This window comes from Citrus sinensis, chromosome 7 (genome assembly GCF_022201045.2).
Source record: "Citrus sinensis cultivar Valencia sweet orange chromosome 7, DVS_A1.0, whole genome shotgun sequence".
In the NCBI taxonomy this organism is placed as follows: Eukaryota; Viridiplantae; Streptophyta; class Magnoliopsida; order Sapindales; family Rutaceae; genus Citrus; species Citrus sinensis.
In genome coordinates this window covers 24,890,321-24,909,390 of record NC_068562.1, presented here as the reverse complement: position 1 = coordinate 24,909,390, position 19,070 = coordinate 24,890,321, and the positions used below count along the sequence as shown (strand labels likewise).

Genomic DNA, 19,070 nt, shown 5'->3' with positions numbered 1-19,070 from the left:
AGCTTAAAGAAATCATAACCGTAAACGGTTTTTAAGGTGATGTGATTTTATTTGAAATTTGTTTTTGATTAAAAAAAATTATAATACATATACTAATTTTATCAAAAATGTCATTTAAGAATCATATTTACTAAAAGAGCCAATTTCTTTTCAATACTTAAAAATGAAGATTATGTCCTTCATCTTCAAGCTTCTAAGCTTCCAAAGCTTTAAGAAACTATTCGATACTTGCAAAAGGCACCCGAAAGTGAAGTTAGTGTTTGATTCTTTAGAAAATATAAGAAAATCAAGGAGTTTGAATTTAGAAAATGTTTTCTATTTCCATTCATGAGAGAGAATCTGTTAATTCTCCCTTGAGACTCTATGTCGCGATCCTTTTCAAGTAGTTCAACATTTCTATTTATAGAAATTTTCAACTATGAGTGATTAGATTGTTCTAGATCTAATCTCAGTCTTTCTTCTCTTTATTTAATCTGGTCTTTTCTATTTATTTATCTATCATGTGACTCACATGCCTTTTCTTTTTGAGATTTCTCTTTTTATTCTTATTGCACAGTGAGCACATTTGGAGTCTTTAAATCTGCAACTGATAGCCACTTCGGCACATTTGTGGGGGCTAACGTGCTTATTTGTTTAATATTTCAAAAAATTTCCTCTCCCTCGTGCAATACGAGTGGAGTATGGACATCCCTCTTTTGTAAGGGATTATTTATCTAGGCATGTACTTCACAGAATTCAATATAATAATATAAGTCCCAATCATGTATTTCTAATTGTAAATATCAGTGTAATATATCTGCTATAATAGCAGTTGTAAATATCTGTGTAATGCAGTAATATGATGATTAATCAGTATTCAAAAAAAAAAATCTGCAACTGATAGGATGACAAAAAAATCCAAGTCCCACCTAGATCCACAAAGATCAGGAAGATTTGGATTTAAAAAAATTCGGACCCACATATTAAAAATGCGGATTCGAATTCTAAGAATTACGATCCGTGCAGATCGAGATATGTATCTGGACGCACTAGCCGGATATCAAATTCAAATTAATTTTAATTATATATTGACTTAATCAAATTTGTATTCAAAAATACATAAGCTAAAAAAAAAAAACAAAACAAAACAAATCTAGTAACCCTAAACCATTCATGCCTCACGCCTCCCCTACTCCGCAGTCCGCACCACTCACAAGCGGCTAAAATTAGAAACCACCCCAAATCCCTAACCGTTGAATGTCATCCGCCCCGCAATCGCTGTCGTTGAACGCCGAATGGCTCGCCTGAGCTGAGCATGCGTTGCTGGCATCGAATGCCGACTGCCTTGCCTCTCCTCGTTCAGCACACTTCGTTGTCATCAAACACTGGCAACCCGATGCATCATTGGCTCGCAAAGCACACTGCGCGCACACGGCTGCTTTGTCCATTCTTTCTGTCATTAGCCGTTGTTAATACATACAAAAGGTGAGCACGCGAGTTTCCAACAAATCAATTTCAGATTTTCAAATTTATGTTATGATATATTTATTTGTGGATTTATGATGTTGCTGTATGTTATTTATGTTTAATTGTTAATTGTTGGATTATAATTGAATTTTATTTGATATGATTATTTGAATTGTTGAATTTTTAAATTATTTGATTTTTATTTTTACAGATCCGGAATATCCGCCCGCATCCGTTGTGGATATTATCCGCATTCGAATTTGTATGTATGTATATATATATATATATATATATATATATATATATATATATATATATATATTATGGATATAGAAATGTAAATGCAGATCTGGACCCGGATGCACTTACATCCATATCTAAATCCGATTTTGCCAACCTTACTACATACGATGTGGTGTAAGTGATCATATTTTATGGTACTTAAATTTACCAAACACAATTAACTTTTATTTTACAATTATTTTTTTCATAACAATTTTAACTTTAAAGACTCCCATCACTTTAAATATCGAACGATCTTGGATTAAATAGATTCAAAATGGTATAGAATCATTGACTATACTAAAATCAGGAACAAGTTAAAAGATAAAAAGACGCACGCTTTGATTCAATGTTTTTTATTCTGTAATAGATTAAATTTGTATTCTTATATCTTTGCTGTGTTTCTTTTTAAGTAAATGAAAGAGGCTGTGTTTACTTTTGATAAAATAATGGTACTGATTGATTATTTATTTAATTATTTATCTTGACCAAACAAGCTAAAAGATAAAAAAAAAAAATCTAATGCCTCTGAAATCTATGTTTCTTTTTGTCCTAGTTATATATTATATATATTATTCAGTGTTATTATTATTTATTTATTAAGTTATTCTTAAATTTTAAATTTATGCAAAAAATCAAATATTATTTAATTATTTTTTACAATTTTATTTTAAAATGGCTTGTATATCTTTAATTGAAAAATCATATTTTTCCCTCAATGAATTATATAGTATACTAATGATAAATTTATAGAAGGGTGTTTTAGGCTATTATTTAAAAAGCAACGATTAAATGGACTACTATTTAAATAGTAAGGATAAAATGAGCTATTACTTCAAACTTTAGGGATAAAAAGAGTTTTTTCCCTTCATTATATTACCGGGTGTTAATACTTATTTCTTTTATTTTGAATACTTCTATTAATAAAAAGAAAAGTGTGAATACTAACATCATAAAGTAGTGGTTATTTTCTCTAATACAAAGTAGAGATGACAATTTTTTTTTATTATGATGGGATCCCGCATTTGGGATGCGATTGAGATTTTTTTTTTATCCCACTTTCATAAACGAGACAAGACTGGGATTAGCATATCACATCTCATCCCACCACATTGCCAACTCTGTTAGTTTAGTTTATTATTGTATTATTGAATTATTGGATATCTTAATATGGCTGAAGTTGGCTGTTGTTCAAATCTAAAATCTTTGAAGCGTAAGTCTTAGTATTAATGTGCAATGGAAGCAAATAGATAATTTTAAAATGTTAGCATAAAATTATATTCGAACATACATGTAGTTAAAATAAAACTATTATTTAATTATTCTACTTTATATTTATTCATGATTTTTGCTGTATCGAATTATGATGATCTTTAAAAGAAAAAAGTCTGAATTTATTTATTTACATTGGAACTATTCATGATAATGGGGTGGGACGAAATATTTAATGGGACATGACCAAGACAAATTTTTGTCCTAAAAAAATAAAGGGAAGGGAATGGAGGTTTTTTTTTTAATCTCATTTGCACATACGAGACAGGACTGAGAATGACAAATCTCGTCCCATTACCAACCCTAATACAAAAACTCTCTTAAGTACTTTCAGAGTCTTACTTTCTCTCAAAGGCGAATCCATCTCATGATCAATGAGGGCTCAAGTTTCTGTCATAGAAAATACTTTTAAAAAATTAAGAAAAATTATTTAAGTTATTAATTAACTCTCATTAAATTTATTAAAGTAATCCTGTTAAATTTATAAAAATAATTTTATAAACTCATAAATTCATAAAATTTAAACTTTAACTTTAAGATATAAAAGCTCACATTTTAATTAAAATATAAAAGTCTACGGTAACTCATATAAGTGATTTTACTATTATTTAACATAACCACCATTAAACATATCAAAATAAAATCTATTAAGTCGTTAACCCATAAAATTTTAATTTTCAAGTCTTGTTTTTATGTAATTTAATTTTCCGATAAATCATTTTTCTGGGTCCGCGACTGCCTCCCCCTCGGCTAACTTGTTACCGTCTGCGTATGCAGTTGGAGCATTTATGATTCTTTGAGATTGTGCTCAGTCTAAAGAATTTCATGTACATGAAGAGTAAAGTAAAATGTCATTTAATTGGCCTGCCATTCAAGTATTGAGAGAGCACATTTTGACAAATTATAATGAAAAAAGGAAAAAAGTAGAGTGACTTCTCTTTGGACTTTAAACATTCTTCACAAGAAAATAAACTCCACCCTTGCTCATTTCATAGCTGTAAAGAGAATAATCAATACAAGGAAAAAAAAAAAAGTAACATCTTTAGTCATCAGCAAGAACTAACCCGTGATTTCTGATTGTGTTATTCGATCCTCCGTTGGCAGTAAAGTGTGCTTCCTTGAGCTTCACATTGCTTGAGGAGAGAAAAAGAAAATTAGAAGAACTATCTTTTTGTTGCGTTCATTTAAGCTTTACGCATTGCATAGAGTTTAAAATCAGATGCCATATCACGATAAAGTTAAAAAAAAGAAAAAAAAAAAAAGAGAAAATGATAACACACTGATCTTTTCCACTATTCAATAACATTTTCCGACTAATCTTAAAGATCATCAATCTCCTTTTACTTTTTCTTCTTCTCCCCCCCCCCCCCACCATATTTTTGGACCGATAATTTTCGTCCATTTATCTAATTTCCCAACAAAAAGAGTGAGAAAAATACACCGAAAACAATGTCATTTTGAGTGTGTGTTTTAAAATTAAATTTAAAAAAAAAAAACACCACCAAACAATGTCGTTTTGGATGTAATTTAATTTTCACCCTTTTGTCAAAGTTTTATTTAAATAGTAGTGCTTGAAATTGGTAGGTGAACCCTCCAAAATCACTCTCAATATTTTGGCTCACATAAGATACAGCCCAAAGTTGCCCCAAGCATCTGGGAACTTAATTATATGTAAGTTTAATTGCTTTTGTTAATTTGCCTTCTGGTTTCTTCAGCAGATATTTCTTGCTTCACTTATAATTTTTTTTTTTTTGGCCCCCTCCTAGAGGTTCTCATATTTACCTTCTTTAAATAAAAGAACACTAGAAAAATGCCAGCTTCTTGTTATATTTCCTCTTTTGTTAGTACATAACATATATTTGTATTCACAATTATTACTGAGAAACTTTTATGTTGTTTCTCATAAGAAAACAATGTCTGAGCCGAATGCTTCAAGCGAATTTGACCTTAATGTCTGGCTAGCAAATCTACCACAAGAACTGCCACCAGGATCACGAGAAACCTCTGGCGATGACCAAGGTAAATCTATCTATCCTTGCTGCATTTATTTGCCAAAAACATTTGAAATTTTTTTGGATAGAACTTAAGATTATGTTTTATTTATTTTTTTTTCTCTTTTTCAAAGATAAAGGGTATTTTTTTTTTTAATCTCCCATAGGATTCGAATTCAGGTAAAGGCTAACTAGCAAATAAAAAACTGATTGAAAACCACTTACCAAGCAACGGAGGTGGTTAGAAACTAAGATTAATTAGCAATTCATCCATGAAACTTCTGGTTGGAAATTTTGCTCTATGTGTTATACATGTCACTTAAGGACTAACCAAAAAAATTTTAAAGGCTAATTGGACAAATGTTTCAGAGCATATGAATCCCACTATATGTGGTACATTAATATAATTTTCCTTATTCTCTTAAGAGTTCTCATTTTCTCAGGTATAGATAATTTTATCGAATCAGATTTTTTAATACATGCTGATGTCTATGCTAAAAAGAATCTTACATTCTTTTATTTGCTTTCATATCTTCTTGAGATCCCATTAATAGTATATATAATCGGAACAATTTCATGTCTCCTTACAGTTTTGGTAGAAGCAAAGGACACTGATTACATCCACAACCTGACGCTATATAGAGCTGTAGACAGTGGGGATTTGGAAACTACAAAAAGCTTCTTAGATCTTCATCCCGATGCACTAACCGCGAGCCTTTCTGCGGATGGAGACACAGCTCTTCACATTGCTGTTCTTGCCGGACGCGTGAAGGTTGTCGGAGAGCTGGTGAAACGGATAGACGAAAAGGACTTGGCGATCAAGAACAAAAATGGTGCCACAGCACTGAATTTTGCAGCCACAGGTGGAGTCACAAAGATTGCTGAGTATTTGGTGAGAAAGAACCGAGAGTTACTAACAATTCCTAATCAGCATGGCAATATCCCAGTTGTTATAGCATCTCTTTATGGCCATGATGATATGGTTAGATATCTCTATCGGGAGACTCCAATTGAAGAGCTTGATCCTGATAAAGGCACAAATGGCGCTATGCTTCTCACAAGTTGCATCATTGATGACATCTTTGGTGAGAAAATCTTTTGTTGTGTAATCGTATTAGGTCAATGGCTCCTCTAAAAAAATAAAAAACTCAAAATTCTCAGCTATGCCTCTAAGTCTTTCGTTAACAACCTCCAAATAACTTTCATGACTTGGGGATCGGTGACGAAAAGCTTAGAAGTGGTATCGAGATATCAGGAATTTTGATGAAGAATTGGGGAACTATACTATAGTAACCCTCAAATCTTATTTTTATAATTTCTATTATCTTTGTGCCCTTAGAGTTAACTTGTTAGTACCACTCGCCCTTTATCCAAGTGGTTATGGTTGTCTTCCTCACAATTTGTGAGGGCAGCAATTTCAATCCCCACAAAAATATTGTGGGAGTAATTCATCATTTAAAGAGTGGAGTAGACATTCCCACAAAAGCATTATAGGATAATTCCTTCCTCAATTGAATTATTGTGGGTGTAATTTCTCCTTTAAAGAGTGGAGTAGACATTCTCACAAAAGTATTATGGGATAATTACATCCTCAATTGAATTGTATAATTGAGTGGAGGCAGTCTTTTCCCTTACAATATGTGAGTGGAATAGATATTTAATTGAGTGGAGGCAGTTTTTTCTCTTACAAAATCTGGACAATACTTAATTAGATTAAATGTAAACTAATCTCATAGATCAGTGTCCAAAAAAAAAAGAATTAACTTGTTTAGTTTTACGTTTTGTAATTACCAAATGCACATATTTTCGCTTTTTTTTTTAGTCTTATCTTCTTTGGGTTTAATCTACACGGGTTTACCTTTGGGATCACTAAAACTTTTTTAACTGTTGTTAGAGGTTCTTACCAGACAGCATGAGACTTTGGAAGGTGCCTTTATTTATGATTATATATTTTGGTTTTATTTCTTCTTATAGTTATTTGTTACAATAGATATTCCCCTGGATCTGCTGCAACGCTACAGAAAATTGGCTTATGCTCAAGATAACGATGGTGACACAGCCATAGATATGTTGGCTCAAAAGCCCTCTGCATTCCCCAGTGGAACTCAGCTTGCATTTTGGAAAAAATGGATTTACTCATGTATGTACTTCTTGTCATTAATTAACTGCATGATAGTTAAACTATACATTATTAAAAAAAAATCCTAAATGAAAACACTTTGGCTTAGTTTTTTATAAATAAGGAAACATCACTAAATGAGCCATTGCTTCTTGAAGCTATTTACATACATAGTGCGTATGCATCCAACAACATTAGTCATGGAGACATCGAGAGGCCACATCTGGGACCAGCTGAGCACAAGAATTTCTTTACCCCAGGTATATTTTCTTTCTAGACAAAAAAAAAAAAAAAAAAAAATATTCTACAAAAATAATTAAAAATAAATTTCGTATCATGATATTAGCTGTACTGAATTTTGAAAAATTTTATGTCACGCGTATTTATAAGATTGTGGGTAGGTGTAAGATTTTAATTACATATAAATTTTTATTAATAACAATCAATCTTACTCGGATTCAAATCCCTAAAACACACCAAATTTATGAATTATAAGTTAATTTGTGTTTCATAATTGCAGCAATGACTAAATTGCTCCACATGGTCTGGAAAAGCCTGAATCTTTTTGGTAAGCGACTTTACTCCATTTACAGCAAATTATTACTTTGAAGTTCAAAGTTATTAGAGAACATCCCTAACATTAATGAACTGCTCAATCTTTTTCACAGTTCCGGCAATCAAGCACATATATGAAGTAAAGTTAGCACATGTGCAAACCCAAGAACTGCTAAGCTGCGTCTGTCGAGAAATCTCGACACAAGGGGAGTCACAATTTGAGAAAGTGGGTATAAAGAAAGTGGTATTCATAGCTGTGAAGCATGGCATTGTTGAGTTCATCACTGAGATAATGAAACATTACCCTGATATTATATGGTGCTATGATGATTATAACCGCCACATATTTTCGTACGCGACATTGCAACGCCAAGAAAAAATTTTCAACCTTATTTACACAATGGGTGCCAAGAAGAACTCAGTGGCAACTAATTGGGACAAAGCCCACAACAATATTTTACATCAAGCTGCATTTCTAGCACCATCTTCTCAGCTTGATCGAGTCTCTGGTGCAGCACTACAAATGCAGCGGGAGCTACAATGGTTTAAGGTAAGTGTTTCACTATGTTAAGCATTAGCTCTTAGAGTACATATAAGAAAGACTCTCGACATTAGTAGTCTAAAGACTCTTTACAAAGGGAGACTGACATTTTAATGAGCTAATGAACTATATTTTTGAAATTATAGTGTGTGACAATGCCACACTGCGCATATGGTACTATCTAGTTAATTCTTAATCTTAGTATTGTCAAAAGAATGATATCTTTTAGGGGAAAAAATGAGAGCATGAACTGAAATTTTATCAATTTCTATACGTTTTTTTACGTTTAATCGCTCTTATATATATATATATATATATAATCATATTCCGGTGTAGGCATCCTGATTTTTTTTTCAAACACACTATTAAATCATCCAATTTAATAGTTAATTAAAATGACTCCATTAAATCGCATGATTTATTAATGTGTCTGCATAAAAAAAAAAAGTGTCCGTTCCAGAAATTGATTGTATATATATAGCTTTTATATTTGATCCTATTTAGATCCATGGTTTCTCAATTACAATCCTCACTTTACATTTGTTGACACTTTTAGTTTTACTAATTTTATATTATAGCCCACTCAAATTTATGATTTCTATAGTTACAATGCCATCAAACCAAAATCCTAATTCTGCCACTATATACTAAGAGGAGGTTGCTTAGTAGATATTTTTGTCCAAAATAGAAATGAAAAAGATAACTAACTTTATCTTTTTTTTTATTATTTCTATAGGAAGTGGAGAGTATAGTACAACCCAAGTACAAGGAAATGGTAAATCTACATTACAAAACTCCTCGGGCTTTATTCAGTGATCAGCACAAGAAACTAGTGGAACAAGGGGAGAAATGGATGAAGGAGACAGCAGAATCATGCACAGTTGTGGCTGCACTTATTGCCACTATTATGTTTTCAGCAGCATTCACTGTCCCCGGTGGCTATGATGAATACACAGGCATCCCTCTCTATTTGCACAGAAATTCCTTCATGGTGTTCATAGTAGCTGATGCAATGTCACTCTTCTCTTCTTGCACTTCAGTGCTCATGTTCTTGGGAATCCTTACATCAAGGTACGGAGAAGAAGATTTTCTCAAATCGTTGCCGAGGAAACTGATAATTGGTCTCTCATCACTTTTCTTCTCAATAGCAACAATGATGGTAACTTTTGGAGTGACCCTTGTGATTATTCTTAAAGCGAGGATAGCATGGGTGTCTTTTCCAATTATTCTGCTTGCCAGTCTTCCTGTGACCCTTTTTGCTCTGCTCCAATTTCCTCTGCTTGTTGAGATTTTTTATTCAACTTATGGACCTGGGATCTTCAACAAGCCAAAGAAATGGTGGATAATTGAAACGGAGTAGTCTTACACTGATTTGTAATTTGCTCTGTCTCTTTTGTTCCCCTACAATTCCAGCCTCCATTTTAAAGTAGCCATAGATTTTAAGTTACATCACCACAACACAAACAGAATGTTAAGGTTATATATTATCCACTTTTTTTTTTGGGGGTGGGTTTGGAGGAGCAAATTAATAGTATATATTGGATTTGTTTTGCTGTAAAAAAAAACTATGAACTGATGATGATTTTCATAAGTTATGGGATTGTTATTCCTGCCGTCAAAATTTACTTACAACAAAGATTAACGGATGATGTGTACTGATTACTTAGTTTCTAAAACATAAATAATTAGCCTCTAATAGAAGAATATGGTGAAGGAGGAGGTGGTGTAGCAACAAATCCTTCCATCATCAAAATCACTTGCTTCATTGTAGGCCTTAAACTAAACTCAGTCTCCACACACCAAAGTCCAATCTTCACCATCTTCTCCAATTCCTCCATGTCTACATGATCTTCTTCAATAACCAAATTTTGAACCTCACCAGCTTCATAGTAATGATAAGCCCAATCAATGAGAACCACTTCTTGGTCTCTCAATGTCTCATCCATGTTCTTTCTACAGCAAACAATTTCAAGCAACATAACTCCAAAGCTATACACGTCTGATTTCACCGTAATTGGACTGTTGTTGCTGTGCCATTCTGGAGCCGTGTACCCTCTTGTCCCTCGCAAAATTGTGTATGTTCTCGTTTGATCAGGCTTCAACAGCTTCGAGAGTCCAAAATCCGATATCTTGGCCGTCCATGACTCATCCATGAGAATGTTCTGCGGTTTGATGTCACAGTGGATGATTCTTGTTTCGCATTCATCATGTAAGTAATGTATCCCTTTGGCAATCTCTAACGCAATCCTTCTCCTTTCGTTCCAACTTGGGCGTTGCTCGGATGTAAAAAGAAGATTTGCCAGAGAACCATTCTTCATGAACTCGTATACAAGAAGCCTGTTTGATCCTTCCGTACAAAAGCCTACCAATTGAACCAAGTTCTTGTGATGAGTTCTTCCAATTATCTTAATTTCGTTTCGAAACTCACTCTCACCTTCTTCTACCATCTTTATTAGCTTCTTCACTGCAACCTCTTTTCCACCATTAATAGAGCCCTTATAGACCCGCCCTGATCCTCCCCTGCCTATCTCCTCCTCGAAATTTTTGGTAGCCACAACAAGCTGCTCATAGCTAAATGACCTCATATTGATTTCTTCAACTACATCAGGTGGGCTTGCTCCCCTTGAGGTTACCTTGTAGCTCCATATCTGATGAGCATAGAAAAGATAGAGAGCTGATAAGAAAACAATCAATGAAAAGGCAGTCAGGAAAACACCAATAATTACAAAGTCCTTGCCAGTTTTCTTGTTGACAATCCTGTCACCACCTTTAGGGAAGCCGCCAATTCTAACTTTGACCAGAGATTTGATTCCGCTTGAGTCATTTTTCATTCCGAATCCCAATGGAAGCTTGTGTTTATAGCACACTGGGTCTTTGTACTTTGCCACAACACAATTACAATCACCCAAACATGCGTTTGAACAAGTTTCTTCATGAGGTATATGATTGATAAGATCATATTCATCAGGCTCCCAATAGATGTTTTCTAGATGAGAAATGTTGTAACTGTTGCTACCCTGATCTTCAAGGCAATCATCTCCAGTGGAAAAGTTTAACTTGCAGCCGTCCTGGGGCCGTTGCTGATCATTGTAAATGAATCCAGGAGGACACAGGCAAGCAGTTCCGGAACCACGAAGGCTGCAATAGCTATTCAACCCACAAGTTACTTTCACTTGACAACGATCTTCTTCGTTGATCGCCGCCCAAACAATCTTGGAGCTCAAGCCACCATTAGTCCCAACTTGATTCTGATAAAGCCTGAAAATGCCATCAACATCAAGAGTAGCTCGATACAAATTTGTCCTATTAACTGAAAGACCCCCTTCAGTTAAATTCTTTACAGTATACCCAGTTGAATTTTCAAGATATAAACGCCCATCTCGGCCTAAATTCAATGTTACATTTTGTCCAGCAGCTGAATCAGTAAATGACGACCAATAAGCATATTTCGTCACTTGAATACTTATCTTTGGGAATGCAGTGAGACTTCCCCATCGTTCCATCCAAAGTTCAAAGTTTCCAACAGATTGATTCGTTAAAGATGTACTCGAACGGAGAGCAGTATTTTGAGCTAGCTTTTGGCCTACCAAAAGGGTGTCAGTTGGTCGATCAAAACTAGCCCAAACAATCCGAGAGCTTGAGTCGTACAACACGAAGTTACCCGAATCAAGCATTGAAGCAGCTACAGCACTGCTTTGAGTAGGCTCAGCTATAGACTGGACTTCGCCATTGGAGTTGCGAAGCAGGACTCTGCTGCCATCTACAGAGAACTGCAGAGCCGCACCAGATGAGACCACGGGGTCTTCTCGTCGAGCAGTCCATACAATTGTTTTATTTGTTCGGTTGCTGCCGTCAACGAGCCATATTCCAACCTTGAAGCCATTGCCACTGGTGTAAAATCCGAAAGCAAAATGGCCAGAAGGAGAAGGCCAGAAATTTGGAGATGAGTTTGTGTAAAGAGTGGAGCCTGGGGCTATATTGTAATTGGATCGTGGGGATTGAGCCTGTGATGTGGAGAATAGATAGATGAATATTATAATGATCAGAAGAAAAAGCTTCATTTCCTCAGGAATACTAATATTTTTTTTTTCTCATTTCATTAGTGCCACATGTATATGTTATAAGTTTTTTATGAAAAAGAAAATTCAACTTTAGCTTGTTCTCCTCTCGAGTTTGCAATTGCTTGGCAACTTCTGATCACCACTTGCAATTCAATGCTTCACACACAAGCTTGGGTTGACATTTGGCCATACATTAGTGAAGAAAGTCTGACAAAGCGGTGGTGTTCAAACACAAAACTTCATCAGTTGACTCAATTTCCAATTGTGAATGCACGGAAAAATGTTGCGTATAAATTGACTTATGTGAAGTCTTGGTCTGTGATTCCTGCTCTAATTTATAAGTCAAAGAACGACTTGCACTGCGGTGCCTCGCAAGTCTGTGTTGATTTTAAAATTCTCTTAACAAGAGGTAAAATTGTAAGAGATTACCCCTCGAGAAAATTATTATCTTAAAAATACTTTTAAATTATTATAAACCTCATTTTATCTCTATTTTTTTAAAGAAGATAAAAAAAAAAAAATTTCATTACTGCACCCTGATTTTTTCTTTATTTTTTAAATAAAAATAGAGTAAATTAAAATTTTACAATAATTTAAAATATTTTGAAGATTACCATTTCAAAAAGGGGGTAATTCGACCTTTTTTTTTTTTTTTTTTCCTTTACAAGAGTCCATTCTATGCCCGTTTAGAAAAGAATTTCAATGTCGGAGTGTCCAACGTTGTTAAAAAAATAAGCTCAATATGCGATTCTAACATTTTAAATTCCCATGAGCTCTCGTTCTTAAGGGGATTTTTGCTGTCGAAAACCATACTATTAAGAATTGGCCATATATAGAAACCACATAATCAACATTTGTAGTCGTTGACTAATTAACAAGAACAAATAAACAACTCAACAGATTTTATTATCTCAATTTTTTTTTTGTTATTTATTGTAATCAATTTTATCGCTGAACTCTGATTAATTTTTTATTAAGTGTATGTGTGATTTAAATTTTTTTTTATTGATTTGTAAATTGCTAATTTCAATCAAACGTCACATGAAAGGCATGCAATAGAAACTTTACGGAGGTTATTTTCGTCGTTTTACTCGTTTTCCCAAAACGGCTAGTACAAAAATCAGCTGAAAGGAATGCCTCAACGACAGCGTAATACCTGCGAAGATGCGCACCTCAAATTCCGTGCGCGCAGTCGGCGCACGTTAGCTTCGGCCCCCTCTTTGCGCCTCTCTCTTTTCCCCGCGAGACACCAAGGCAAAAAATCTCCTCCATTTCCTGCAAAACATACAAAGTTTTCAGCTCTGTTACAAAAATCCATCAGTTTTTTCAAAATTTAATTTCTGCCCTCGATAATCATCATAAATTTCAAATTAGTCCTTCCTCATTTTTTCGTACAATGGCTCCGGCCACCACCTCATCGGCGGAGGCTAGGCGGCTCATCGGCTCGCGCCGGAGAACGGAGGCGCCGCGACGAATGCTGTCTCCGTCTCCGCCGCCGAAGAAGGTGAAGTCGATGGAGGAGATACTTGCGAAGGCGCACTACGCGGTGGTGGAACGAGGCGACTACGGCGACGTCGGCTGCGAGCAATGCGGCTCCGGCGAGCGAGCCGAGGAGCTGTTGTTGTGTGATAAATGTGATAAAGGCTTCCATATGAAATGCCTCAGACCGATCGTCGTTAGAGTGCCCATTGGAACCTGGTTATGCCCCAAGTGCTCTGGCCAGAGACGTGTAAGAAGTAGGGGATTTTTCTTTCCGTTTTTGTTATTTTTTATATTTTATTTGTTGTTTTTAAATTATCTAACGTAAAATGTGGCAAAATAACTTGTGTTTTTATGCGTGTTTCAGGTTTTTCACAGAGGAAGATAATTGATTTTTTCAAAATTAAGAAGCCTAATCTGCCAGAAGAGAAATGTGACTCTCCTCAAGGTGCAATTTTGATTATTCAAGAACGTACATCTCTGTCTGTCCTATTAAAAAAAATTTAAAAACAATAACAAGGGTAAAATTTATCATGAACACGAGAACCAAATTAAAATTTTGAATGAAGGTTTGTGAAGATTATGTAATTAATTCTATGGGATTTAAAGGTGTGACCTACATGTTAATCAAGGTTTATCAAGTGGAGTCATGAGTTTAGTAATGGAATCACAAGATGTCGGCTTACTAATAATGACACAATGCAGGAATGTATTTATTAACTTGTTGAACAATGTAGAGTTGGGATCAATCAATAAATTATATTACATATTCAACCCCCTATAGAAACTATTCTCGCACAAACTGAGATGGCAATCATAAATACTGTTACATTAGTTCGCCGAAAATTTCTACTCTAGGAGTTTTCACATGCAGTATTGTACTTAATGAACTTTTATTATTATAAAAATTGATTCCATTTGGAATGCTTCATCCTTTTCATTTGATTACATTTTGGTCAAATACTTTGTTTCCAGCATTCACCTCAAGGAAGAGGAAAGACGAATAAGACTCATTATCGTCAACATTTGAGTTGTCTCAGCTAAAACAATGAGATAAAGAACCCAAAGCCCCATTGATCCCAAGTATATTCTGGATTACCACAAAATCAACTGAAGCCTAATTCATTCAATATAAAACCAAGAATTGAACAAAATAACTGAAGTGCAAATATGAATCTGCAGAAAACTAAATCCTAAGATAGAAAGTTTTAGATTAACTTCATCCATGTAGTTGATCCTACTTTTGGTCAGATACATGGTCGCATCAGCTAGGTTCTTGACAAATTTGAAAATGGTAAGCTTAATGAATTAATGGAACTGTATGATCTGTTTAAACTTATTGTAAAAGCAATTAGTTTAGATTTTAATACAAGTGAAGTTTTAGGATAACCATTTAGATAAAGGAATACGAATGTTGAATGGTCATCTAATAGTGAGCAAAAAGATTACTGCCACAGTGGATATATGCAAACACGAATGCTTTAAAATGTGCATCAGTAATTCTGCTTAGCAAATGATGAACTTGTCACTTCCTAACTGATAGTCATGCTCCCGTGATTCCACTTGAGGTAGCTAGGTATTCTCTAAGTTATGACAAGTGAAGGCCAGCAGGATGTTATAGTAATCATGCAATGAACATTATGAACAGCAATCTTGTTACAATAAATAAAAATATTCTGTGAGTTCAGACTTTAAAGAGCCTTTCTTTTTCATTCACTAGAATTGGAAGGCAGTGGTTGCCTGTCACAGAATATAAGTAAATAAAATTATGGGCTTAGATTGCTTCTCCTTTGCATTCGATGAAATGATTATCTCTAATTGGTGTTTTCTATTTGTTACTTCTGGCTCAATCCTCAGATACTAGAAAGCGTCGAAGACGTTCTGCATCATTGGTGTTGCAAAAGAAGAGAAGGAGATTACTGCCTTTTACACCATCAGAAGATCGTTCCCAAAGACTAAGTCAAATGGGCTCTCTTGCTCATGCTTTAACAGCATTGCAAATGGAATTCAGTGATGATTTAACTTATATGCCCGGCATGGCTCCTAGATCTGCTAACCAGGCTGAATTTGAAGAAGGTGGCATGCAGGTTTGCTGTTGTAACTATACTTTCCTATTTGCTTTCCCTGAAGAACTTGTAGGCATTGATATTGCACATTAGTTAAGTATATTGTTCTATTTATCAGGTTCTTTCCAAAGAAGATACGGAGACGTTGGAACAGTGTAGAGCAATGTGTAAAAGAGGCGAATGCCCTCCCCTTGTAGTAGTTTATGATTCATGTGAAGGGTATTTTTGTCTTTAACTAATTTATAGTGCTAGCATTTGTATTTGATAATAGTACATTACGTAAAATGATGTTCATTTTGGGATGCAGTTTTACCGTAGAGGCAGATGGCCAGATAAAGGATATGACATTTATTGCAGAATACATCGGCGATGTGGATTTCATTAGAAATCGGGAACATGATGATTGTGACAGTATGATGACCCTTCTTCTGGCAACAGACCCATCTAAAAGTCTTGTCATATGTCCTGATAAACGTGGAAACATTGCTCGCTTTATCAATGGCATAAACAATTATACTCTGTAAGATTGTGTAACTCATCTCATTGTTTGTCCGTATTCTGACTATAGCAAAGATATATATATACTTGTTTAGTTTATATACTTATACAAACTTGTTCCAGGCCATGAATTCTGTTGTTATCCCTCAACAAGTTGACTAGTGTAGCTCCAATGTACTCAGTACAATTCTTTGTTTCTTTTTGTAGTTTGGATTGACAGTATACTTAAGTCCAGGGATCTTAAAACATCTCCAATTTTGTGCAGGGAAGGCAGGAAGAAGCAGAACTGTAAGTGCGTGAGATACAGTGTAAATGGTGAATGCAGGGTCTTTTTGGTTGCTACTCGTGATATTGCTAAGGGAGAGAGGCTATACTATGATTATAATGGATATGAGCAGGAATATCCGACTCATCATTTTGTCTGAGAAATCATAACGATATCACTCTAACAATCATACAGAATTGAGATGCAATTTTGGAACCAAAATAGATCTCTTTCTTTCTAGCATTCTTTTTGGCAGATTACTTATTATTGTTGCATGGTCAACATTTATTCAAAATTGTACCCATGGGTCATTTAATGTAATTTATGATTTAGGGCTGGCCCATTCTTTGGTAATGAGGGAATAGAGCAGGCGAAAGAAAATCTTTTTGGGAGGTTTGCATGTTAAGAAATATAGAAGATGATGTTTAGTACAGAAACATTTTTTTGCAAGTCGATTTAATGGAAATCTTTACCTTTCATCTGATTTCTGTCAGTCTTGGCATTGATGATGATTTATTATCTTTTTTATCTAATATTTCATCTTTCCATAATTCTTCTTCAGTCCAAAGAAATTTTATATTCCACCCATCCTCTTATGATGCTTACCCACCATTTGAGGGAGATGAAAAAAAGTGAAATACAAAATATATATATATGTTGTCAGTTCAGTTTTGATGCTGTATTTTCTTGCAGTCGCACAATTATTTTGATGCAGTTTGACCCTTCATATGATGCCTCAGAATCGGATTGAGCACTTTGTTGCAGAGTTCTCCAGAGATGTAAATTTCTTCTTCGCTTCATCCCAAGGATTTTACAAGTCAAGGATTCTTATCATGACATATACAACAAGGTGGTACCTTTCTCCTCTTTTTTAATTTGTACCATTGCATAGGTACAAAAATTTTCTTCATCATGGGATGTCCAAATTAGGAACACTTGCTGAGTTGATTTTCTGAAATCTTTTGTATCAATTGATTGTTCTCACTCTCACTCATACTAGCAGAGTTGCATGTGAATCATATATAAAATAACTTCTATTTATTTATAAACCTTTCTGACTGCATCAGGAAGAAACGTTTTAAAATATGCATCTTCTGTCTTTCAACCTCTTGTTTAGTTTCAATACCTTTTCTGAATCATATTATCGTTTAGATTATCAATTGGCTTTTCTTATGTTAATACGACTTTCAGATCCTCGGAGGTACTGCTATGCCCTGTGTATTTTCTGAAAGGCTCTGTGACATTATTGTGTTTGCGATTTGTTTAATTTTGGCAACTGCATCTAATATTTTATCATTACTCTAATTGCTGTTGTGTACTATATATATCTCTCTTTATATTTCGATCATAATACTCTTACTACTATTTAGCTTCCATATGAATCAAGTGGATTTCATCTAGACTAGACAACTCAATATTCGCTCGCTATTTTATAGGTGCATGAGCTTTCATTTTTATGATTTTATTATTGGTCTTCCTTCTGTTAAATCCACTGAATCCTCGTGCATTTTGTCCATAATCAGGTCTGGACAGATTCAAACTCAAGGCTCTCAAGGATCAGAGACATTGCAAATCACTTCATGCTACAGATGTTTTATTTGCCTCGTACATATTGATGTACTATGTTCGTCATATCAGTTTGATGAAAGCGTTGACGAAGAAGTCTGTGGGAGTAGTTTATGGTGTCTGTATATAGCATGGATGGTTTATTGTCGAGTTGAGTTGATTTTAATTGTTTTTGAAGCTGCCTCAATATTGGAGTAGACAAGAGCTTTTACGAAATGTATTGTTCATTTCATTTCAATTTGTTCAATTTGCATCTTTTACATTAGGGAAATTATCACCGATATACCTTTAAATGTCACTAGTATCAAACGTACTACAACACTTTTCGCTTATATCACTCGTATACCATAAGTAGACAAAAGAGTTCTGGCGTCTACATTTCCGTTTACTACCGTTAAGAACTTAATAGAATTTGAGCAAAATGATTATTTTACTCTTTAAACTCAAAATGAGGTAAAAAAATAAATTTGCTTTGAAAATTAATGTAAATTTTCAATACACAAAATTTTTTTTTATTTTGTTATTAACAATTTTTTTTATTAAAAAAATATGAATTATTAATGGTACATATTATTAATAATTATCCATAAAAAATATCCATCTTATACCATAAAAAATTATTAACAACATATTATTTATAATTATACATATTATACCATAAAAAATTCAAGTTGGAGCTTGGAGGAGTAGATTTTCAATAATTTAGGTTAAATTTTGGAGGAGTAGATTTGGTTGTAAAGTAACTTTTTTTTTTTTGCAATTATTAACAATTATCCGATAAATAGGATGACATATCATTTTTATCAAAATATAGCATATGACATGTCGTTTTTTACTAGGTAAATGGATGACATGTCGTTTTTAAAAAAAGACTAGATTACCCTTATGATGTCAACGCACGCAAATGGCAGTTAACAGATCGGTGGACG

The 19,070-nt window shown here is 34.2% G+C and overlaps 3 protein-coding genes across 7 annotated transcripts; 2 read left to right on the top strand and 1 right to left on the bottom strand.

Moving 5' to 3' along the window:
* The first annotated feature begins 4,481 nt into the window (after window positions 1–4,481).
* On the top strand, window positions 4,482–9,817 carry LOC102609031 (uncharacterized). Of its 2 annotated transcripts, XM_006464554.4 has the most exons (8): window positions 4,482–4,671; window positions 4,908–5,019; window positions 5,582–6,076; window positions 6,982–7,131; window positions 7,269–7,370; window positions 7,631–7,678; window positions 7,779–8,215; window positions 8,943–9,817. In XM_006464554.4, exons 2-8 carry the CDS (start codon window positions 4,914–4,916, stop codon window positions 9,564–9,566), a joined length of 1,962 nt encoding a protein of 653 aa, XP_006464617.1. In that variant the 5' UTR covers window positions 4,482–4,671; window positions 4,908–4,913; the 3' UTR covers window positions 9,567–9,817. The 2 variants fall into 2 exon arrangements, with proteins under 2 accessions (XP_006464617.1, XP_024954931.1); XM_025099163.2 differs by lacking the exons at window positions 4,482–4,671; window positions 4,908–5,019 and having other exon boundaries at window positions 5,112–6,076; window positions 8,943–9,669.
* On the bottom strand, window positions 9,751–12,312 carry LOC102616709 (G-type lectin S-receptor-like serine/threonine-protein kinase LECRK4). Its single transcript, XM_006464809.4, has one exon. The coding sequence runs from the start codon at window positions 12,265–12,267 to the stop codon at window positions 9,892–9,894; it is 2,376 nt and encodes a 791-aa protein (XP_006464872.1). The 5' UTR covers window positions 12,268–12,312; the 3' UTR covers window positions 9,751–9,891.
* Window positions 12,313–13,408: 1,096 nt separating this feature from the next.
* Window positions 13,409–18,406, top strand: LOC102609318 (probable Histone-lysine N-methyltransferase ATXR5). 4 transcript variants are annotated; one of them, XR_003066680.2, is made up of 7 exons: window positions 13,409–14,003; window positions 14,114–14,194; window positions 15,604–15,833; window positions 15,931–16,031; window positions 16,120–16,332; window positions 17,269–17,425; window positions 18,099–18,406. XR_003066680.2 is itself a non-coding variant. In XM_052431553.1 (7 exons), the coding sequence occupies exons 1-7, from the start codon at window positions 13,664–13,666 to the stop codon at window positions 17,283–17,285; spliced, it is 1,005 nt and encodes a 334-aa protein (XP_052287513.1). In that variant the 5' UTR covers window positions 13,409–13,663; the 3' UTR covers window positions 17,286–17,419. The 4 variants fall into 4 exon arrangements, 3 of the variants coding, with proteins under 3 accessions (XP_052287513.1, XP_024957453.1, XP_006464618.1); XM_052431553.1 differs by lacking the exon at window positions 18,099–18,406 and adding an exon at window positions 16,576–16,598 and having other exon boundaries at window positions 17,269–17,419; XM_025101685.2 differs by lacking the exons at window positions 17,269–17,425; window positions 18,099–18,406 and adding an exon at window positions 16,434–16,670.
* Window positions 18,407–19,070: the final 664 nt, after the last annotated feature.

Coding starts and splice junctions, on each gene's coding strand:
- LOC102609318 (XM_006464555.4), top strand. CDS start 13,664: ATGGCTCCGGCCACCACCTCATCGGCGGAGGCTAGGCGGCTCATCGGC. Junction 14,195..15,603: donor GAAATGTGACTCTCCTCAAG/GTGCAATTTTGA, acceptor CTCAATCCTCAG/ATACTAGAAAGCGTCGAAGA. Junction 15,834..15,930: donor TTGAAGAAGGTGGCATGCAG/GTTTGCTGTTGT, acceptor TCTATTTATCAG/GTTCTTTCCAAAGAAGATAC.
- LOC102609031 (XM_025099163.2), top strand. CDS start 5,380: ATGTGGTACATTAATATAATTTTCCTTATTCTCTTAAGAGTTCTCATT. Junction 7,371..7,630: donor CAAGAATTTCTTTACCCCAG/GTATATTTTCTT, acceptor TCATAATTGCAG/CAATGACTAAATTGCTCCAC. Junction 8,216..8,942: donor GGGAGCTACAATGGTTTAAG/GTAAGTGTTTCA, acceptor TTATTTCTATAG/GAAGTGGAGAGTATAGTACA.
- LOC102616709 (XM_006464809.4), bottom strand. CDS start 12,267: ATGAAGCTTTTTCTTCTGATCATTATAATATTCATCTATCTATTCTCC.